The sequence below is a fragment of the Heteronotia binoei genome, chromosome 4, assembly GCF_032191835.1.
Source record: "Heteronotia binoei isolate CCM8104 ecotype False Entrance Well chromosome 4, APGP_CSIRO_Hbin_v1, whole genome shotgun sequence".
NCBI classification, from domain to species: Eukaryota; Metazoa; Chordata; class Lepidosauria; order Squamata; family Gekkonidae; genus Heteronotia; species Heteronotia binoei.
In genome coordinates this window covers 30378186-30396895 of record NC_083226.1, presented here as the reverse complement: position 1 = coordinate 30396895, position 18710 = coordinate 30378186, and the positions used below count along the sequence as shown (strand labels likewise).

The window sequence follows — 18710 nt, the reverse complement described above, 5'->3', positions numbered from 1 at the left end:
TTGTGATGCCAATGCTGCTAAGGACAAATAAAAAATGTTTTAAAAATTTAAGATACCTGACTTCTCAGGTGCCGAGAAATTTGCTGCTAGGGCCTAGAAATGGGAAGCTTCCTTCTCATGCTGGCTCCAACCCAAAGTGAAGCTGGTACCATTGGGTGTTCAGTATTTTTCCAACATAGCTTCATACAGCACCAAGGGTTTTCTTCTGAGACTCAGCTGGGCAGAAAAGATAGGTCAATCTTAGGTAAAGGAAAGGAAATAGAATCCAGCAGATGCAACTTAGCCAATTGTCTAATAATTCACTACCTTTGCCGTTTATCAATAGTGGTTTTTCTCCCAGATCTTTTGTCCAATTGGGATGTGCAGTCATCTAGGCCTTGCTTAAGCCGCTAAGCTGCCTCTTTTTCATGGAGATTTTTATTAGCTTGAAGTAAGAGCTGTGCCTAAGGTTTGATGCAATTTCCCCAGGAGAAGCTCAGCATTCTGTCTCTTAGAAAAACAGTGCAGAGACTCTTCTTGAAAAGCATTTAGATGAGCTAGTTTACAAAGTTTCTCTGCTTTCCTGTTCACTGCACTTTACTATGGACATAAAACATTTGTGTTTCGAGTGGCTTATGATGCTACCTGTATTGTTATATGGAGTCATTTGTTGGAGTAATGAGATATATTGTATATTGAAATTCGCTCTCAGATCTGACAGATACTTCCTTTATTCTGTTATACATGTGTTGATTTAGAATGAGCCGAATACTTTTTGATTAAATTAAACCTTTTTTTTAAAAAAAAATTACAATTACGCCGTCAAAACTTTGTCTCATTTCAACCCCTCTCCACAACTATAAGTTTTCACTGTTTAATGAGCATATACAGAGGCTATGCAAGTTTAGAGACTATTTCTATGAACAGAAAAAGAAATCTGGGAAATGCTGAACAAGGAGGCTGAGGAAACTGGTTTGGGTGCGATCAGAAAAACGAATGTGAACCGGCAAAGAGAGGCCAATTAGGGTTTAGAGGCAGATACAGGCTTGAGAGGAAGTCAGGACACAGTTTACAAAGGAATCAGAAGCAGACACAGCAGCTTCAAAAGTACTCCCTTGGAAAGAGACAACAGGTTTATGTGATTCCCCTTGAATGGAAAGTGCTCAGTGGCAAACAGTGGTTCATACAAAGTCTAATTCTTTCACATGGGCATGACCATGTGGCTGTCCCCTCTTGCTTAATAGAGTAAGGCCTCTATGCAGAGGAAAAGTAGCTCACAGAAAAGCTACTGTAGCATCCTGGAGCTCTTATACACAAGTTCTTTGCCCCAGCTTGGGTGCTACTGGGAAGTATGTTTTTCCCCCATCTGTTTCCTCACAGCATCAGTGGCTTCAGTGCATCTCCCAAGTTTCCCCCATCTTTTCTGCAGTCTTTCCAAAATCTGCTTTGTGCTGATGTTTTGGGAAAGATCACAGCAAAACCAGCCTGGCTTCCATGTAGACAGGGAAGTCCAGATCTTCCCAGCCCGGCCCTCATCAGTGCCATTCTCCCTGTGCCAGTCCCCTGTAGCAGCCATTTCTTTGTCTGCTGCTAGAGGGCTCTGTTTCCTCCCTTTGAAATCAGCAGTAGGCATATTTATGTAACACTATAAACAATCTGTTCATGATGTTCTCCAGATTCCCAACTTCCAGTTTGAAAATAACTCTCGATCCCCTTTTGTTGCGCAGACATGCCTTTCTTCTTATATCTCTACAATGAAAAGGGCTATAGATTTTTGTTAAAAGCTGGGAATTCAGAAAACCTGATAGATTGCTATAATGAAAAACGTTAACAGCCATTTTTTAAAGCCCTCTGTGGAAAGGAAATGGCCATTGTGGGGACTAGGCAGGGGAAATGCCAAGAAACCATGCAAACCCCATCCTGAGGTGGAAAACACCAGATGCTACCACAAGTTTTATGCAGGTACAACTATTGCTGGGCGAGCCACAATGATCACATTAGTCCATATGGATTATCATCAGTGGGGGAAGCCTACTGATTCTACAAGCCTGTCACAAAAAAGTGCTCATCTTTGTCTTCAAAATGCTATTTGGAAGTGACTTCAGAATATAAGTACAGTGTCCCTTCAATTTAAGTAAGACTTTTCTTTCCATATAGCTGTTTTATGCATGTAGCCTTTCAGCCGAGCATGAAGGAAGAGACATGAAATTAGCTCCTTTGGAAAATGTGATTGTCTGCTGCTGCCATTAATTTTATCATCAGCATTTCCTCTCTCAGCACACGTTCAAAGTAAGACACATGATGCTCGCGCCTCTTGAGAAGGCAAAAAAATGAACTCTGGTTTTATTTTAGTTCTTTATGCATGGATAGAGAGATGTTGATGCAACAGTCAAAAGTTTGTCAGATTTACTCTGACTCTTTTTCTTCTCCATGTGTGATGGTGTAGCAGAGAGCTTTGTAATCCAGGTTTCCGGCTGCATCAATAGGAGAGCTCTGGAACATCTGGTCAATCTGTTCATCAAAAGAAAACCCATAATGAAAAGTTTAGCCATTGGGCTTCAGAAGACAACAAAAGGCAATGTCAAATAAATAAAAAGCCAATGTCAGACTCAAGGCGTAAATATAATCCACTACAGAACACCCAGTAGCTCCAAAAGAAACATTTTTAAAGGCCTATCCTTTAGTTCTTGGAGGTGCCTCATAGAGACCACTTGGGAAGGGTGCTGACTCAGCGGTACAACAATTGCTTTGCATGCAGAAGGGGCCAGGTTCAATACCCAGCATCACCAATTAAAAGGATCAGGCAGTAACTAAGCATATGATGTGAAAGATCTCCAGCTGAGAGAACCTGTAAGTAACAGGCAATTATTCATGGCAGGCAACTTTGTGATTTATCTGCCTTCATCTTCTAACTCCATATCTTATCTCTGAGGCTAGGCTCAGAACAGGCAACATTAGTTTATCTTATTGATTATAGCACAGGTAAATCTACTTAAAGCAGGCACGTTCATTCTTAACATAACATCTCCTAATGATGTTAGCATTTATGACAGCAGAGTTCAGGCAGTGTTCAGGAATTCAGGACATAAAAAGATTTTAAGTTTCAAGGCACACAAAATGGAGTTGCTTTGGTTTCGTTTTCTTGTCATAGGTTCAATCCCTCATTTTCAGCTAAAAAAACAGCTGAAATTTTAGACATTTTACTTGATACAAGGCAGGTTCTAAGTGTACACCTGGAATGTTGGAAGATCTCTGGGCCCAACAGAGTTTGCTTAAGAAGCAGTGTAAGACTGTAGATCAAACTGTAGGAAAAAAAGGGATTTTTTTTAAATTCAGCCACAGAGTTCAAATTGGAAGGGAGCCATTAGTTGCAACATAGACACACACCCTTCCCTCTACCACGACCAGCAGCTGTAGCCATTTTCAGAAGACTGATCCTGGTGGCAATTTAGAAAGTATTGGATTATTCTGAAACATGCTCATCCTAAAATGAATTACGCCCTTAAATAATGGCAAATAGAGCGCACCAACCTCTTCAGCAGAAAACTTGTCGCCCTGTGACATCATTAAGCGTTTGATGCTGGTTAAGGAACAGAGAGAAAGGGATGGTGAATCACTACTATAAAAGCTATCTTAAAATGTTATGTGAAATGTAGCCCTAATTAGTGCAGGGAACTTGCCCCCCACACCCATATTTGAGCCAAATTCCCACACAGTCCCTTGGACTCTGTTTGTGGCCTAATTTGCATGCTACTCCTGTGATGTAGCAATGGGACAGCAAGCATGCAGTTTATATAAACAGCATTCCCAGGGTGACTGGATTTGGGGGGTCATCATATCCCAGGGCAGCACAGGCAAATGTGAGAAATGCATAAGAATGCAGAGTGGGAAACCAGCATGAGCTGTGCTTCCATACCCAACCACTTTGATATAGGTGCCGATCATGCATCAGAGACGTTGCACCAGCTGCCATACTGCAACTAGTTACATAGGAATCTGGGTCCCAAACTTATTTTTGCATGTGACATGAAAAAAATGTGTTTGAGTTCCTTCCACTTCACAAATGTCATTGAAACTGAACTGTAGAAGAGAAATCAAATGTATACTAATCAGCAGAAGTATTAATCTGAGGTTGATTTGGGGGGGGGGGGGGGGGTTGCCATCAAGTTACAGTTGACTTTAAATATGACAGCAACCATACCTGCTATTCACTTGTATTTGGGACAGATGTATATTTAAGGATATGTTTATAATTTTCATGGCCCTCAGAAGAAGAGTTGGTTTATATCCCACTCTTCACTATCCAAAGGAGTCTCAGAGCGGCTTACAATCACTTTCCCTTCCTTTCTCCACAGCAGACACCCTGTGAAGTAGGTGGGGCTGAGTGAGTTCAGAGACCCAGCGGGCCTCATGTGGAGGAGTATTCAAGCCTGGTTCTTCAGATCAGAGTCTACTGCTCTTGACCACTACACCAAGCTGGCTCTCTTAAGCCAAGCTTAACAAATACAAGCTTGCAAATCAAATTTGAGATTGTACTTGGGTGGCTCATACTTACTAATCCTTGTTAATATTTCCTTTAGCTTCTGGATCAAACATTTTAAATGCATTTAATATGGTTTCTTCAGTGTCTGTACCTATAGAAAACAATGGAAAGAAAGCAACGCTGGGTTCAGTAATGCTGTTATCTGTGCAAAGCCCCCATTCATCTACTAGAATCTAGATCAGGGGTGTCAAATATGCAGTTTGGGGGCTGAATCAGGCCCCCAGAGGACTTCTATCAGCCCCCCAAGCAACTGGCTATCATCTACTTCCTTCTCCCTCTTTCTTGCTTCCTTCTGCATAACAGTTTGCCATGCAAGGCTTGCTCAATCGCACAGGAGCTACAGAGCAAAACCTGTATTTTCTCCATTGGCTGAGGCTCCCCCCAACAGCCCCCTGGGGAAGGAAGGAAAGAGCCAGAGCTTCCTTTGCCCAGTTCCCTGGATTTTTAAAAAATATATATGTGTGTTTGTGTTTTTTATAAAATGTATATCTCTGCTACCTAATCTTAAATAGGTACACACATGGCCCGACCTGACATGGGTTGACCCAACCCAACATGACCCGGCCCCTCAAGATCTCATTTATGTTGGGTCCGGCCCTAATGACAAATGAGTTTGACACCCCTAATCTAGATGAACTAGACAATGCATCATTCATTTTTAATTTGCTAGCAGGATTATGCATTTTAGAAGCAAGTCCTTCCCTTTTAGTCTTGATTCCACTGCAATACAATTGTCTTCAGCTGCATCCACATGGAGATACAGGTTTTTCTCCACACTGGCTTTAAAGTATTGACATTACATTGTCTTCCAATTATTCACTGTCTAGGCTTTCCCTATGTTCGGTATATTCCTTCTCAAACCTTGTTTGGAACAATCTTTCCAGAAAGACGGCAGTCCAAGTGCATTAGCAAGCCATCTAAACATTTCTTAAGAACATGCCCACATAGATGCCTCCCTCCCCCCCCCCCCCCCCCACCCCACCCCGAAGCCTCTCACAGCTTCCATTTTTTTTCCTGATCACTAGTAGGCTTTTTGAAAACTTTTTAAAAAATAATCAATAATTGCTACTGTGCTGTCATTTCACGAAATAACATTTATTACAATCTATAGCCATGCTCTACTATTTCTGAATTCTAAAACTTCATTTTTTAAAGAAATAGAAGTCGCCCTTTTCATTGTGAAGATACAGAGGGAAATATGTAGGTTGACTTACCACTCAACTTTTCCCCAAATAGGTTCAAAAACATTGTAAAATTAATCGGTCCAGTAGCTTCTTTGAGCATGGATTCTAACTCATCATCTTTGACATTTGTTTTACCTAAGAGAAAAAAGAAAGTTATCCACTGGAATATGCATATAAAATTAACATATCTGTGCTAAAGAGGCACTTTCTCCAAAACTTACTCCTTAAACAGAAGCAAAATTTAATTGTGTGGCGTATTTCCTATGCTTTCTTATTTCCTTTGTAATACTATGTGATTTGCAATATAGGAATATTAAACCATTTGTAATTTAATTTAACTTAATATTGAGATTTATATCTCACCCATCCCGCCAAAGCATTAGCAATAGCAAAATGTGAAATTAAACTTCAGATCCAATAAGATATGAACACTTGGGATGGATATAATGGGCATTTTCTTATGTACATAATTTAAATAATTTGAAATTTAAAAGGCACAAGAATAATGCAAGGTAACAACAAATGAGTTCAAAGCAGTTCAAATTAGTTCAAAGAGGATATGAATATTTCATAATACTTGCCTAGAGAAGCATAGGTATCTTTTAAGTCTTCTTTATCAATGAAGCCATCTCTGTTCTGGTCAATTAATGTGAAAGCCTAGAGAGAAGAAATATTAAAAGCTTTTTTTAAAATTAAAAACTAATTCTTTCTGATTACAATAATAATTGTATCCCTTTGCTACTGACATTTTCCTTGATCTTAACAGCACATCATCTAAAGAAATATGCATAAGCCTTTGATCTTACAAGGTTTTGGCTGCAGTTCTAAGGACACTTTCCTGGGAGTAACCCCAGTGAATAACATGGGCCAATAGCACATTATTCCACACTATTTGTATGAAGAAGACTGCAGATTTGTACCTCGCCATTCTTTCTGAATCAGAGACCCAGAGCGTCTTAAAATCTCCTTTATCTTCTTCCCCCACAACAGACACCCTGTAAGGTGGGTGGGGCTGAGAGAGCTCTCCCAGAAGCTGCCCTTTTAAGGACAACTCTGCAAGAGCTGTGGCTGACCCAAGGCCATTCCAGCAGCTGCAAGTGGAGGAGTGGGGAATCAAACCCAGATAAGAGTCCTCACACTTAATCACTATGCCAAACTGCCTCCCAAGCAAGGGCATGGTCAATGTGACTTAAGTGCTGTTTACTTTTCTCTCATGATTCTCTAGATTCCAGTTCAAATCTGCCAGGGCAAAAGTACAATCCTGGCAAAGTTAAGTGTTTTGAAGTCCCCATTTCAAATACATATACCAACCAAGCATCACTGGACAACTCTTGAAATCCTGTCTACTTTCCAGAGGAAGTCACAGGCCACCTACTTACGTAGTGCCTTCAGTTCTATTAAAATATTGACCCCTGCTACGACATTGTCACAAGCTCCAGTCTTACTTCAGCTATGCACATATTTTGTATCTGAAACAGACATTTAACAGATAAGGGAGCTTTGACTCATGAAAGCTAATGCCCTGGTTAATGCTGATCTTTAAAGGGCTACCAGACTCAAATTTTGTCCTACTATTATAGACTAACATAGCAACCTTCTGAAACAGATCCTCATTGTAATCTAAAATTTCAAACCTATACATTTTTTTGAAAAGGAGATATTTTCTTACTTCCTTAAACTCTTGAATTTGTGTCTGTTCAAAGTTAGAGAAAACGTTGGAGGACGCTCTTGCAGCACGCTTAGCACCACCTTCCTTCTTCTTGGTTTTTCTGCTGGCCTGAAATGAAGACAATATGAACCCATCTAGGAAAGCCTCACATGCCCACAGCTAGTTCAGTCTATAATATTTCAACATTAGGTAATGGCCCTATCATGAAGGGCCCATGACTCCTCTTCTGAGTGAAAGACACATAGCGGGCTTCAAGGCATACAATGATTAGTCAAAGGTCATTTATGAAATTAAAACACCACCCGACAAGAATGTGGTAATGAAAATCACCTAGCTCGTCTCTCTGTACAATTTGCACTCACCATCTTTCCTGGAAAATGCTACTCTGCCTCTATCTGTCTCTCTGGAAATCTATCCTTATGAAGTACCTCTTATACCAAGGGGAGGGTCTTGGCTTTACAGCTGGCATGTCTCAAAGGAGATCTCAAACTTCTTGAGAACCCTGAGCTCACAAGATCTCCTCCTTACATGGTCAACACTGCAAGATACCTTCCATTCCCCAGGGACTAAACAACGGTTGCTTACACTTGAAATTGTCTACCCAGCTTTTGGCCCCTAATCATGATACGTTTGAGTGAACATGGTGATGGTATTCATGGTGCTAGCAGAACAACATAATCCAAAGTGTTCTTAAAATTTTGATCTGAAGTTGCTCTTTATTTTGCATAAAACAGAATTACTGGGTTGGATTCTACAATTTTCTTCTAGTAGGTAACAGTTCATGATCTAGCAGAAGGAAACCCCTGATGTAGTGGAAGGAGCTGTAAAATCAAACCCATGATTTTAATATGCTAGAATAATCTCGCAATCCAGCAAGATGGGAACCTCACATCTATCCCCTGGGCTGTCACTATGAGAGCATATTGGCCACAATTTGAGTAGAAGAGGACAAATTTGATTTTGTGGTTCCATGAATGGCAGCAATCTTTCAGTTGCAGACTGCAAAACAACAACAACTATCTGGAAATTCCATGATAATTCACCTGTCTTTGCAAATATGATGGACAATAAATATAACCTGAAGTATCAATAATCTAAATCAGTTGATGGTGGCCTAAAATGTGACACTTCTAATACACGCTCTTTTTTCCACTACATGCTCCTATCAATCTCTCTCTCCCACCCCCCAATAAAATTTATCTTTCCCCCTCCCACTGTTTGTTATTCCAAAGGCTAGAAACTATGAAAGAAATCACAGGGTGGGGCCAGGGTTTATTGGCAGAACATCTGCTTTGCATGCAGAAGGCTGCAGGCTTCTCCACTTAAAAGGTGATATGAAAGACATCTACCTGAGACCCTGGAGTAGGGCTGTCAAACATGAGGCCCAGGGGCCAAATCAGGCCCCCAGAGGGCTCTTATTAGGCCCCCAAGCAACTGGCTCTTGTCTGCTTCCTTCTCCCTCTGTTTTGTTTCCTTCTGCATCTCAGCTTGCTTTGCTCAATCGCACAAGAGCTACAGAGCAAAACCTCAATTTTCTCCATTGATTGAGGCTCCTCCGCTCCTGGTCTCCTGGGGAGGGAGGGATAGAGCCAGAGCTCCCTTTGCCCAGTTCCCTGGATCCCATGGGAGAGATACAAAGAAAGCACCTTTAAGACCAACAAGTGCTAATGTTTTAAGCATATTTTATTTTAAGGATTTTTTTAAAAAAAATATTTAGTTGTGTTTGTCTGTGTCCTTTAAAAAGTTTATATCTCTGCTACCTAATCATAAATAGTCACACACATGGCCCAGCCCGACACGGCCTGGCCCAGCCAGACAAGGTCTCATTTAGGTCAGATCTGGCCCTCATAATAAATGAGTTCAACACCCCTGCGGAGATTCACTGCCAGAGTATACAAGATTGATCCTGATTGACCAAAGCTCTCACTCAGTATATGGCAGTCCATGTACAAAAGAACTAGCCAGCCACTGATTTTCATCTTTTTATGGGTTACATTTTTAGATCAAGTAAATAGAGACCTGATCAGGGTGAAGTGAATTTGACTTCTGAGCATTACTTTAACATCTAAGATGCTGCGTTAAGCAGGAAACCACACTGTGGAATGCCTCATTCAATCTTTTATCTATAAAAATTACTGCTCTTCAGAAGTAAGTAGGTGATTTTATACAATTCCAGTAGCTCTCTATGGGCACAACCCAACCAACAGTAACATTCTCTCCCACTCCAATCAACCCAAAGTGCTTTCTTATATTATCACACCTGCTATTTAGAATTATTTAAATCAAGCATAATGATCAAATAACTTCCAGAAATCATCAGCCTCCAGAAAATGATATGGATACACATTCATTTACACACACTTTGCCTAGCATGGATGTTACTCCTCTGCAGCTCTGTGCTGCTTTCATGCACTTCCTTGATTTTCCCCGTCTTTCCTATAATCTTCACCTAAACCTGCTTTGCTGTGATGTTTTGGGGAAATCTGCAACAAAGTCAGGATGTTTGCTATGTGGGTGAGAAAGTCCTGCCCACATTCGTGCTATTTGCCCTGCCCCATATCTGGCAGTAGCCATTTACCTGTGGTGTAGTGGTTAAGAGTGGTGGACTCTAATCTGGAGAACTGGGTTTGATTCCCCACTCCTCCACATGAAGCCAGCTGGGTGAACTTGGGCCAGTCACAGTTCTCTCACAGCTGTTCTCCCAAGAGCAATTCTCTCCGAGCTCTCTCAGGCCCACCTAACTCATAGGGTGTTTGTTGTGAGGAGAGGAAGGGAAAGAGATTGTAAGTTGCTCCAAGACTTCTTTGGATAGTGAAGAGCAGGGTATAAAACCAACTCTTATTTTCTTCTTCTCATGCCTCTGGGAGAATTTTTTGAGTTGCTTTAAAAAATCAATAATTGACATACTGATATGCTATTTTATCACTATGTCAATTACCTATCTAAAAAACACTCAAGAGTCCCCCTGGTAGCACATGGGGGAGGTCACTGAAGATCCTGGGACAGGGAAACTGAGAGGAAACCAACCATGCAAAAGCACCATTGCTACTGTACTGCATGGGCAGCCACAGCAACAATGCGGAAACCACAGAAGAGTGGTGCCATGTGGAACCAACACATGTTTCAATGAAGTACTTAAAAATAAAACCCTTGCTGGCAACAAATATGTACAGAATATAATATTTGATTCCTGTTTTATTCTGTAGAAAGCCTGCTTATATAAATGTTAATGCAAAATTTTACAGAAGAGAAAAATATTCAGTCCCATATCTCATTTACAGTAAATCTGACTGAAGGCAAATATATAAAGTAGGTAGATCAAGATGGATAGCTCTGTTGGACTGTCTGTAGCAGTAGAAAAGAGCTAAAGCCCAGTAGCACCTTAAAGACTAACAAAATTTGTGGCAGGGTAGGAGTTTTCATGAGTCACTGCTCACTTCTTCAGATATCTCAGAAGTAAGATGTCTGAAGAAGAGATCAGTGACCCACAAAAGCTCCGACTCTTTTACAAATTCTGTTAGTCTTTAATATAAAGCATGGGTCACAAATGTCAAGGGAAGCATATTCGTCCCACTGCAGGAATCAATCTAGGAGCCTGAGGCTGCAATTCTAAAAAGGCTTTCCTGGGAGTAAGCCCCATGGAATAAAATGGGACTTACTTCTGAGTAGAGCTGTTCTGCTGAGGTGCCAAACTAATCTACTAATGTTCATTTCCAGGACTCAGTGAACATGGAACAAAGTGCATCCTGCGTCAGATAATTATGTGCCCTCAGACATATTCATTAGCTCTCCCCTTCTAATATTCCTGCACAGTTGCTTCTTGTCATTTATATCTTTTGCCTGCAGCTGTTCATGCTAATAATATTCACTCATTATTCTGTATTCTAATATTCTCTCTGGGCTTTTGCTAAGCAGGGTGTATATCTTTAGCGTCTGCTATTCTGCGGCTCTTTGGGATCCAATTTAGGAGACAAGTTCCATTCAACTAAAAATGTGTACTATGCAGGAAAACCTTTCAAACTATAGATGGAATATTCAGATAGTATTCAGATGGTATTGCTTCAATCCTTATTGCCTTATTTTTATCATAACAATAAGGTTTCCAGGCTTCATTGCACAATTGCCAATTGCTTATAGGAATTAACTCCAAATCATCCTTTCTAAACCTCGTCTAGATCCCACCTACAATTTGAAGTATCTGTGTAATTTTACTGTATGGTGTTCTTTTTTTATTATTTAATATTACATTTTAAATTGCACATTTCCTTCAAGGAGCGCAGTCCAGCACTCTAATCATGACAGCACATTGGCTACTAATGCTCATGAGGATTTAAGCATGGCTAACAGTGCAGTCCCATACAGACTTGTTCTCATCCCATTCATTTTGGTGGAGTTACTCTGCACAGGATTGCACTGTACATTTCATGGGATTAGGACCATAGTGTACTGTGTTCCACAGCAAAACGTGCAACTGGGTGACTCAATAACTTTGAGGGAAAAACCTTTATCTTCTCTGTGGATGTACTTTACACAACTAAAAGCAAGACTATAGTCTTTGACAAGCATTATGTTTGACTACACAAAAACAGAGAACATGCTAGGCCCTATCTTCCTGTGATGAGCAGTCACCTTTTTGTCTGAGAGGAGCAACCAGTGTATTTTTAGTCTTGGTATACATATATCTGAAGCCTGGAAAAATACAGATAGTGTTCTAGTTGGTTAGATTATATGGGTTGGACTAGATGACCCTGGAGGTCCCTTTCAACTCTATGATTCTATGAATATGTGTGTGTTGCCCATTTCAGACAAAAATGGCCACTGTGGGTATCAGAAGGATATGCATATACTCTGTTCTTCCAAACATAATACCCATTAATGAATAACAGTTGTACAATGAACTATAAATACAAAGGATGTACTATATATTGAATGGACTCTCTTTATCCAAATTCTTCCGGAGCTCTTGAGTCAACAGTATTCTTCTGATATTGCCCCAGGGTTCTCAAAAGGGATGCCATCAGTTGAGAAAAATAATCAAATACATGTGAAGACAGAAAAAGAAAAAAATGCCACTAATTGTTTTACCATTTCACTGTAATTCTGAATCAGGTGGAAGGAAAAAAGCAAAGAGGAGGTGGAAGATTGAGGGCATAATAAAGAACAATAAAGAATAAAAGACCACACACCTTCTAAATGTCTTCCCTCCATTGGAAATAATGGAGGATAGGGGCATCTTTTTGGGGGGCTCATAGTATTGGACCCTTTGGTCCCATCAGTTGGAAATTTTTTTATTATTTTTTAAAATTTATTTTATTCGATTTATATCCTGCCCTACCCCACCGAGGCAGGCTCAAGGCGGCTCACAACACAAAAAGCTAACAAAATCAATTTAAAATACATTAATAATACATTAATAATTATAATTATACAATAAAATACATAAAATACTTATAAAATACATAAAAACACGTAAAACTCACTTCAGTATGTACTATGCTACCTTCCTTAAATCAATTCTTCAATATTCCAGTATTGAATAATCTGATGCTCGAGATTTGAATGTTCAGGCATTCCGATAACCATTAATTATATGCCAACCGGAAGAGGGCTGTTTTGCAGGCCCTGCGGAACTGTTCAAGGTTCCGCAGGGCCCTCACCTCCTCCGGGAGCTGATTCCACCAACAGGGAGCTGCAATCGAGAAGGCCCTGTCTCTGGTCACTTTCAGACGGGCCTCCTTTGGCCCAGGGATTGTAAGAAGGTTTTGAGACCCCGATCTCAGCACTCTCTGGGGAACATGTGGAGAGAGACGGTCCCTAAGGTAGGCAGGTCCCAGGCCATAAAGGGCTTTAAAGGTCATAACCAGCACCTTGTACCGAACTCGGTATGTTATCGGCAGCCAGTGCAGTCCCCGAAGCCCCGGCTGAATGTGCACTAGCTGCAACTTCCGGGTTCGGCACAGGGGCAGCCCCATGTAGAGGGCATTGCAGTAGTCCAACCTCGAGGTGACCGTTGCATGGATCGCTGTTGCCAGGTCGTCGTCCTCAAGGAAAGGAGCCAACTGCCTTGCCCGCCTAAGATGAAAAAATGCGGACTTGGCAGTGGCTGCTATCTGCGCCTCAGGGTGGAGGATATTTTGAGGAGAGGCACCAGATGCTATGCAGCAAACTTAGGTGTCTCTATTTCCAAAAACAGCCCCCACCCCGAGCCACAAATCAATTCTCCATTATACCCTATGTGGGAATCAGTCTCCTTAGGGCATAATGGGGTGTGCAGTAGGCATTTCCTTCCCCCCGCTTTCTGATGACCCTGAAGCAGGGAAGGAGGGCCTCCAAACGGGGGATCCCCTGTCCCAACCTGGGAATTAGATCAGAACTGGAAACCACAGTGTATGGACAGGTAAAATAAGAAAACACTGTGAAATTAACAAGCCTTAAACAAATGCATGTAATTCTTTTATGCAATCAGTTTATAAGAACTACTCAAAACAACTATCAAACATAAATCAAAGTGGCTCAACTGAGCTCAAAGTCCAGCAATTATTTCTTCTAGTTCCAAAGAAATTCACTTTCGATGCTGTATTTGATTGGTGACATATCCTGCAGTCTGTATATTTCATTTTCTGAGAGATGCAGGTGTACCGTATATTCAAATAATGTAAAGGTAGCAGTCCTCCATTCAACAGGTTCGGCTACACTAGTCCAAGGTTCTATTTGTGTTTCATTTGCCACTTCCACTGGCTGCCTGCATTTTTATCAGGAACCCGTGCTAAGGCAACAGCTCACATACAATGGCTAACATTTCTTGTTTGCACGAACGGTGATTGAGAACAGTGGAGAACTGGCCAGTGGAAGTGGCAAATGAAACACATACAGACAGCAGGATATATTACCAATCAATTACAGCATTGAAAGTGAATTTCTTTGGAACAAGAAGAAATAATTGCAGGACTGAGTTCAGTTGAGCCACTTTGATCTATGTTTGATAGTTGTTTTGAGTAGTTCCTATGAACTGATTGCATAAAAGAATTACCTGCATTTGTTTAAAGTTTGTTAATTTCACAGTGTTTTTTTCTTTGTTTACCCACCTGGGGATTGGCAACCTTACCCCAAGCACCAAGAATAGAGAGCATCGCTGCCCCAGACAGAGTTCCAACAATACGCAGTGGCTAATAGCCACTAATGGACCTCTGCTCCACATGTTTATCCAATCACCTCTTGAAGCTGGCTGGCACCCAACGAACTTTTATTCAAGGTATGAGCTTTTGTGTGCAGCCACACTTCCTCAGATACACTTAAACACTTCCCCTGCCTGCCCTGCCCTGTCCCCGAACTAAATCCAAACATATACATTTAGCTTGTTATTTCTGTTTGCATCTGTTAAAACAGGGGTGTCAAACATGCAGTCCAAGGGCTGAATCAGGCCCCCTGAGAGCTTCTATCAGACCCCCAAGCAACTGGCTGACATCTGCTTCCTTCTGCATAACAGCTTGCTTTGCAAGGCTTGCTCAATTGCACAACAGAGCTACTAAGCCAAGCCTTTCTTCCTTCTATTGGTTGAGGCTCCTCCCCCTCCTGAAGGAAAGAACCCAGTTAAAGGAAGGAAAGAGCTTCCTTTGCCCAGTTCCCTGGATTCCATGGGAGAAATACAAAGAAAGCACCTTTAAGACCAACGAGTACTAACACTTTAAGCCTGTTTTAATTTTTTTTAAATAATATATTTGTGTTTGTGTCCTTTATAAAGTTTAAAATTCTGCTACCTAATCTTAAATAGGTGCACACATGGCCCGGCCTGACATGGATCGGCCGAACCCCATATGGCCCGGCCCAACAAGGTCTTCTTTATGTCAGTTTCGGTCCTCCTAACAAATAAGTTTGACACCCCATGTGTTAAAACCTCCTCATTATGTCGCATGCTAATTTGTTGTTCAACTTCTGCCTATAGGTATGGACAGGTAACAACTTCCATTTCAATGTATCTGAGGAAGTGTGCCCACTCACCAAAGCTCATAGCCGGAATAAAATTGAATCACTCTCAAAAGTGCCACTGGACTGATTGTAATCCCTCCGCCACGCAAGCGCAGACACACTCATCCTATAAAGCCGTACGTCACAAAACTGTCCGTTCCGCCCCACCGCTCCCACAAGCCTCTGCTTGTAATCCCGCCTCGCTCTGGTTTGCGTCACATCCATTTCCGGGTGCCGGAGAGAGGCCGAGGCAGGCAGGATGATTCCCCCGGTGCAGGTCTCTCCGTTGATCAAGGTGAGGGGATCTCCCGGCTGGCCTCTTTGTGGCTCCGTCCCCCCCACCCCACCCCTTGGGTTGCGCTTGAGAAACCCCACCGAGCCGCGCATGGGGCCCTGTCCCCTTACCCGAAGGTGACCATGGAGGAGGTCAAGGAGAAGCGGAGGACTGGCTTCTTCGCTGCCTTTCGGGACTTGAAGGGGCTCATTATGCAGGACTGCTGCTCTCTGGCTCCGCCCCTAATACATTGATTGCTTTTCAGTAGGGTTAAACAGATGACTTGAGGTTGGGGGTTAATGTTTACTGGTATGCTTTTTGACTGGAGCTTGTTTTCACCTGTGTGCTGCGATGTAATTTTATTTGTGCTGTTTATAATCTGGATTGAAGGCAGATTGCACAGTGTAAGTCGTTGCATTTAGTAAATTGAGGTATCTAATAAGCGGTGTGATAGAACTAGAAATTCACCTTATTCTGCAGGATTGGGACCTTGTGCTTTTCATCCAGAACAGTGGGTTTTTTTTTTTCTTTTGCCCTTCTGGTTGCAGCTGTGGGTCTAAATCGCCCTGCAAACCAGTTTGTTTATATAATTAATTCATTTATGCCCTGCTTTTCACCCTAGTGGAGACTCAAAGCAACTCATATCGTTCTTCTCTCCATTTTATCCTCACAACAAGGTCACCCAGTGAATTTCCATGGCAAAGTGGAGATTTGAACTCAGGTCTCCCAGATACTAGTCTGACACTACTGCACACTGACTTTCCAAAACCAAAAGTCCTGCTGTATGCATCAGATGCAGCATTTCTTTCTTTTAGTTGGGCTGTTTGCCTCCTGTTTGTTACCTTCAGACTTGAGGGGAGATGAATGGGATGTCATAAAGAAATCTCAGTTAACTTCCCACACTTAGAAAAGATGCTTACAGACTTATTTCCTATTTTGATGTATTTATTGCTTGAATTGTTCTGCCTTAATTGGATCCATACAGCTGTTGACCTTTGGTCCTGTCTATAAGTTTGAATGGTTTTCTTCCATTTCCTTTTATCTGAAGATGTGTGTGAAGAAGTGTGCATGCACATGAAAGCTCATACCTTGAATAAAATGTTGTTGGACTTAAAGGTGCTGCTGGACTCTTAACTTTATTCTGTTGCTTCAGGGGTGGGCAAACTGCAACTCTGGAGCATTGTGTGGCTCTTTTGCACATATTGTGTGGCTCTCGAAACCCCAACCGCCCTGTGGGTGGCTTGGAAAAGGCATTTGTCTTTATATCACTTCTCCCAGCCTAGCCAGCCAGTGGCTTGGAAAATGCATTTAAAGTTAAAGTTGCTTTGTTTCTAACTTTCCTGCCGCCTTCCCCTATCTATTTGCCTGCCTTCCGTCTCTCAAGCACTTGATGTTTGTTTATTCTATGTAGCTCTTACATTAAGCAAGTTTGGCCACCCCTACTTCAGACCAACACGGCTAACCCACTTGGATCTATCTTCTTGTGCCTAAGAGGGCTTCCTAGTAGAGATTCATTGTTGTGAGGTGCTGATTCTAAACTCATAAATGCAGTTATATTTGTGTTTATAGGTCAGTTGTGAATCTTGTCCAAACTTTAAAGTTTGTTTTTTTCTGTTTTAAGAAACTTGAACCTGCAGCTTATTAGATTACAAGACCCCCTCTAAATTCTATACCTGTTATAGCCTGGAAAACAAAATACTTTGTGTGCTTGGCTATGTAGCAGTTTACATGCCTACACTTTGTATTTCAGGTCACCAGGTACTCAGCATTGCTAATCGGAATGATCTATGGAAAGAAAAGATACGGTAAGTAGCTACAGACAATCTAATGCAAACAACTTCTTGAGAGTGAACTTTTGCTCATCTTCAGATGGTTTTGCTTTGCCTTGACTGAATTGTACAGCTATTACGTGAAAAACAGCTATCTGAATCAGTTCATGAATCTCCAAACATGCAAATACAGCCATATTTTCTTTCTTTCATCTTGCAGCTTTGTCTTGTAAAATAATCTGATGTGAAGTATCTAAGGCCACTAGTGGTGGGGAGGGGGGAATCATTCCATTTGGTGACAGTCCAGTCAAGTCCCTGGCACAAGTCACTGCCAAAAATTCTTGACTGCTGGATGTCTGTTAGCTTGTCTTCTGATGTGAAATATGCATTTGTAAAAAAGTCATAAGCATTCTTAATAGTGTGTATCTAATGAGTGGGTATAAGCACAATAAAATGCAGTTCGGAGGACATTACGTTATAGTAGGTATGTAAATATCTTTTGGCAGTATTTGTTTTAATGTGTCTTTTGCTTAGTAATGCTCTTTGTGCGCTACTAGAATCTCAGCCGCCTAGTGATTTGATACTCTTGTAAATTTAACGGGGTTCCAGCATAACTGCCCCTAGTTCTAAAAAGTAGAACAAAAGCACTAATTGTAAACTATTAACCTATCTAAACAGCTAGAGACTCCCTCTGATATATCTCTGTATGTTCTTTAAAAATGTTGCATGATCTTATTGAGTTGGAAGCAAATTACTCTATTGTTGACTAGTATATGATAAAGCTTCTTTAAGACTGGAGGGGCAATCCTATGTAGAATTCCAGTCCGAGCCCCTGATTTCCATGATCTTAGGCTGGAATAACTGCATAGGATTATGCTTTAGTGAGGATTGTGCTTCTGTTTACTAAACGTTTGTGTACTCAGTGATATAAATTGCTTTAATGACAGACTACTTGAAGCCTATTGCTGCGGAGGAAAGGAGAATAGAAGAGGAAGAGAAGAAGAAGCGTGAACAGGAACGCATTGCAAAAGCACTGGCAGAAGGTATTTTTCTTATATATAATCTTTTTTCTGAAAAAGCCATGCATATTTTCCTAAAGCACAGTATGTCTGTACACACACTACAGTGGATATTTGTTCACTCTTTATTGACATTTGTATGTCTTCAAAAACTGGCAATCAGTGTCTGGATTAATGTTGGGTTTAAGTTGTGAATACATTAGTTGAGAAAGTTAAATCATACTGTAACTTCTGTACAGAGCTAGCAGCAGTAAGTAATTCAACATAATATAAAGATGGGAACTCTCTGGAATTTTGATTTGCAGAAC

The 18710-nt window shown here is 41.2% G+C and overlaps 1 protein-coding gene across 1 annotated transcript; it reads right to left on the bottom strand.

Moving 5' to 3' along the window:
- Window positions 1–2293: 2293 nt before the first annotated feature.
- MYL5 (myosin light chain 5) lies at window positions 2294–7866 on the bottom strand. Its single transcript, XM_060237050.1, has 7 exons — window positions 7738–7866; window positions 7376–7483; window positions 6288–6363; window positions 5737–5841; window positions 4535–4613; window positions 3511–3559; window positions 2294–2490 (listed from the first exon to the last, which is right to left on the bottom strand). Exons 1-7 carry the CDS (start codon window positions 7738–7740, stop codon window positions 2386–2388), a joined length of 525 nt encoding a protein of 174 aa, XP_060093033.1. The 5' UTR covers window positions 7741–7866; the 3' UTR covers window positions 2294–2385.
- Window positions 7867–18710: the final 10844 nt, after the last annotated feature.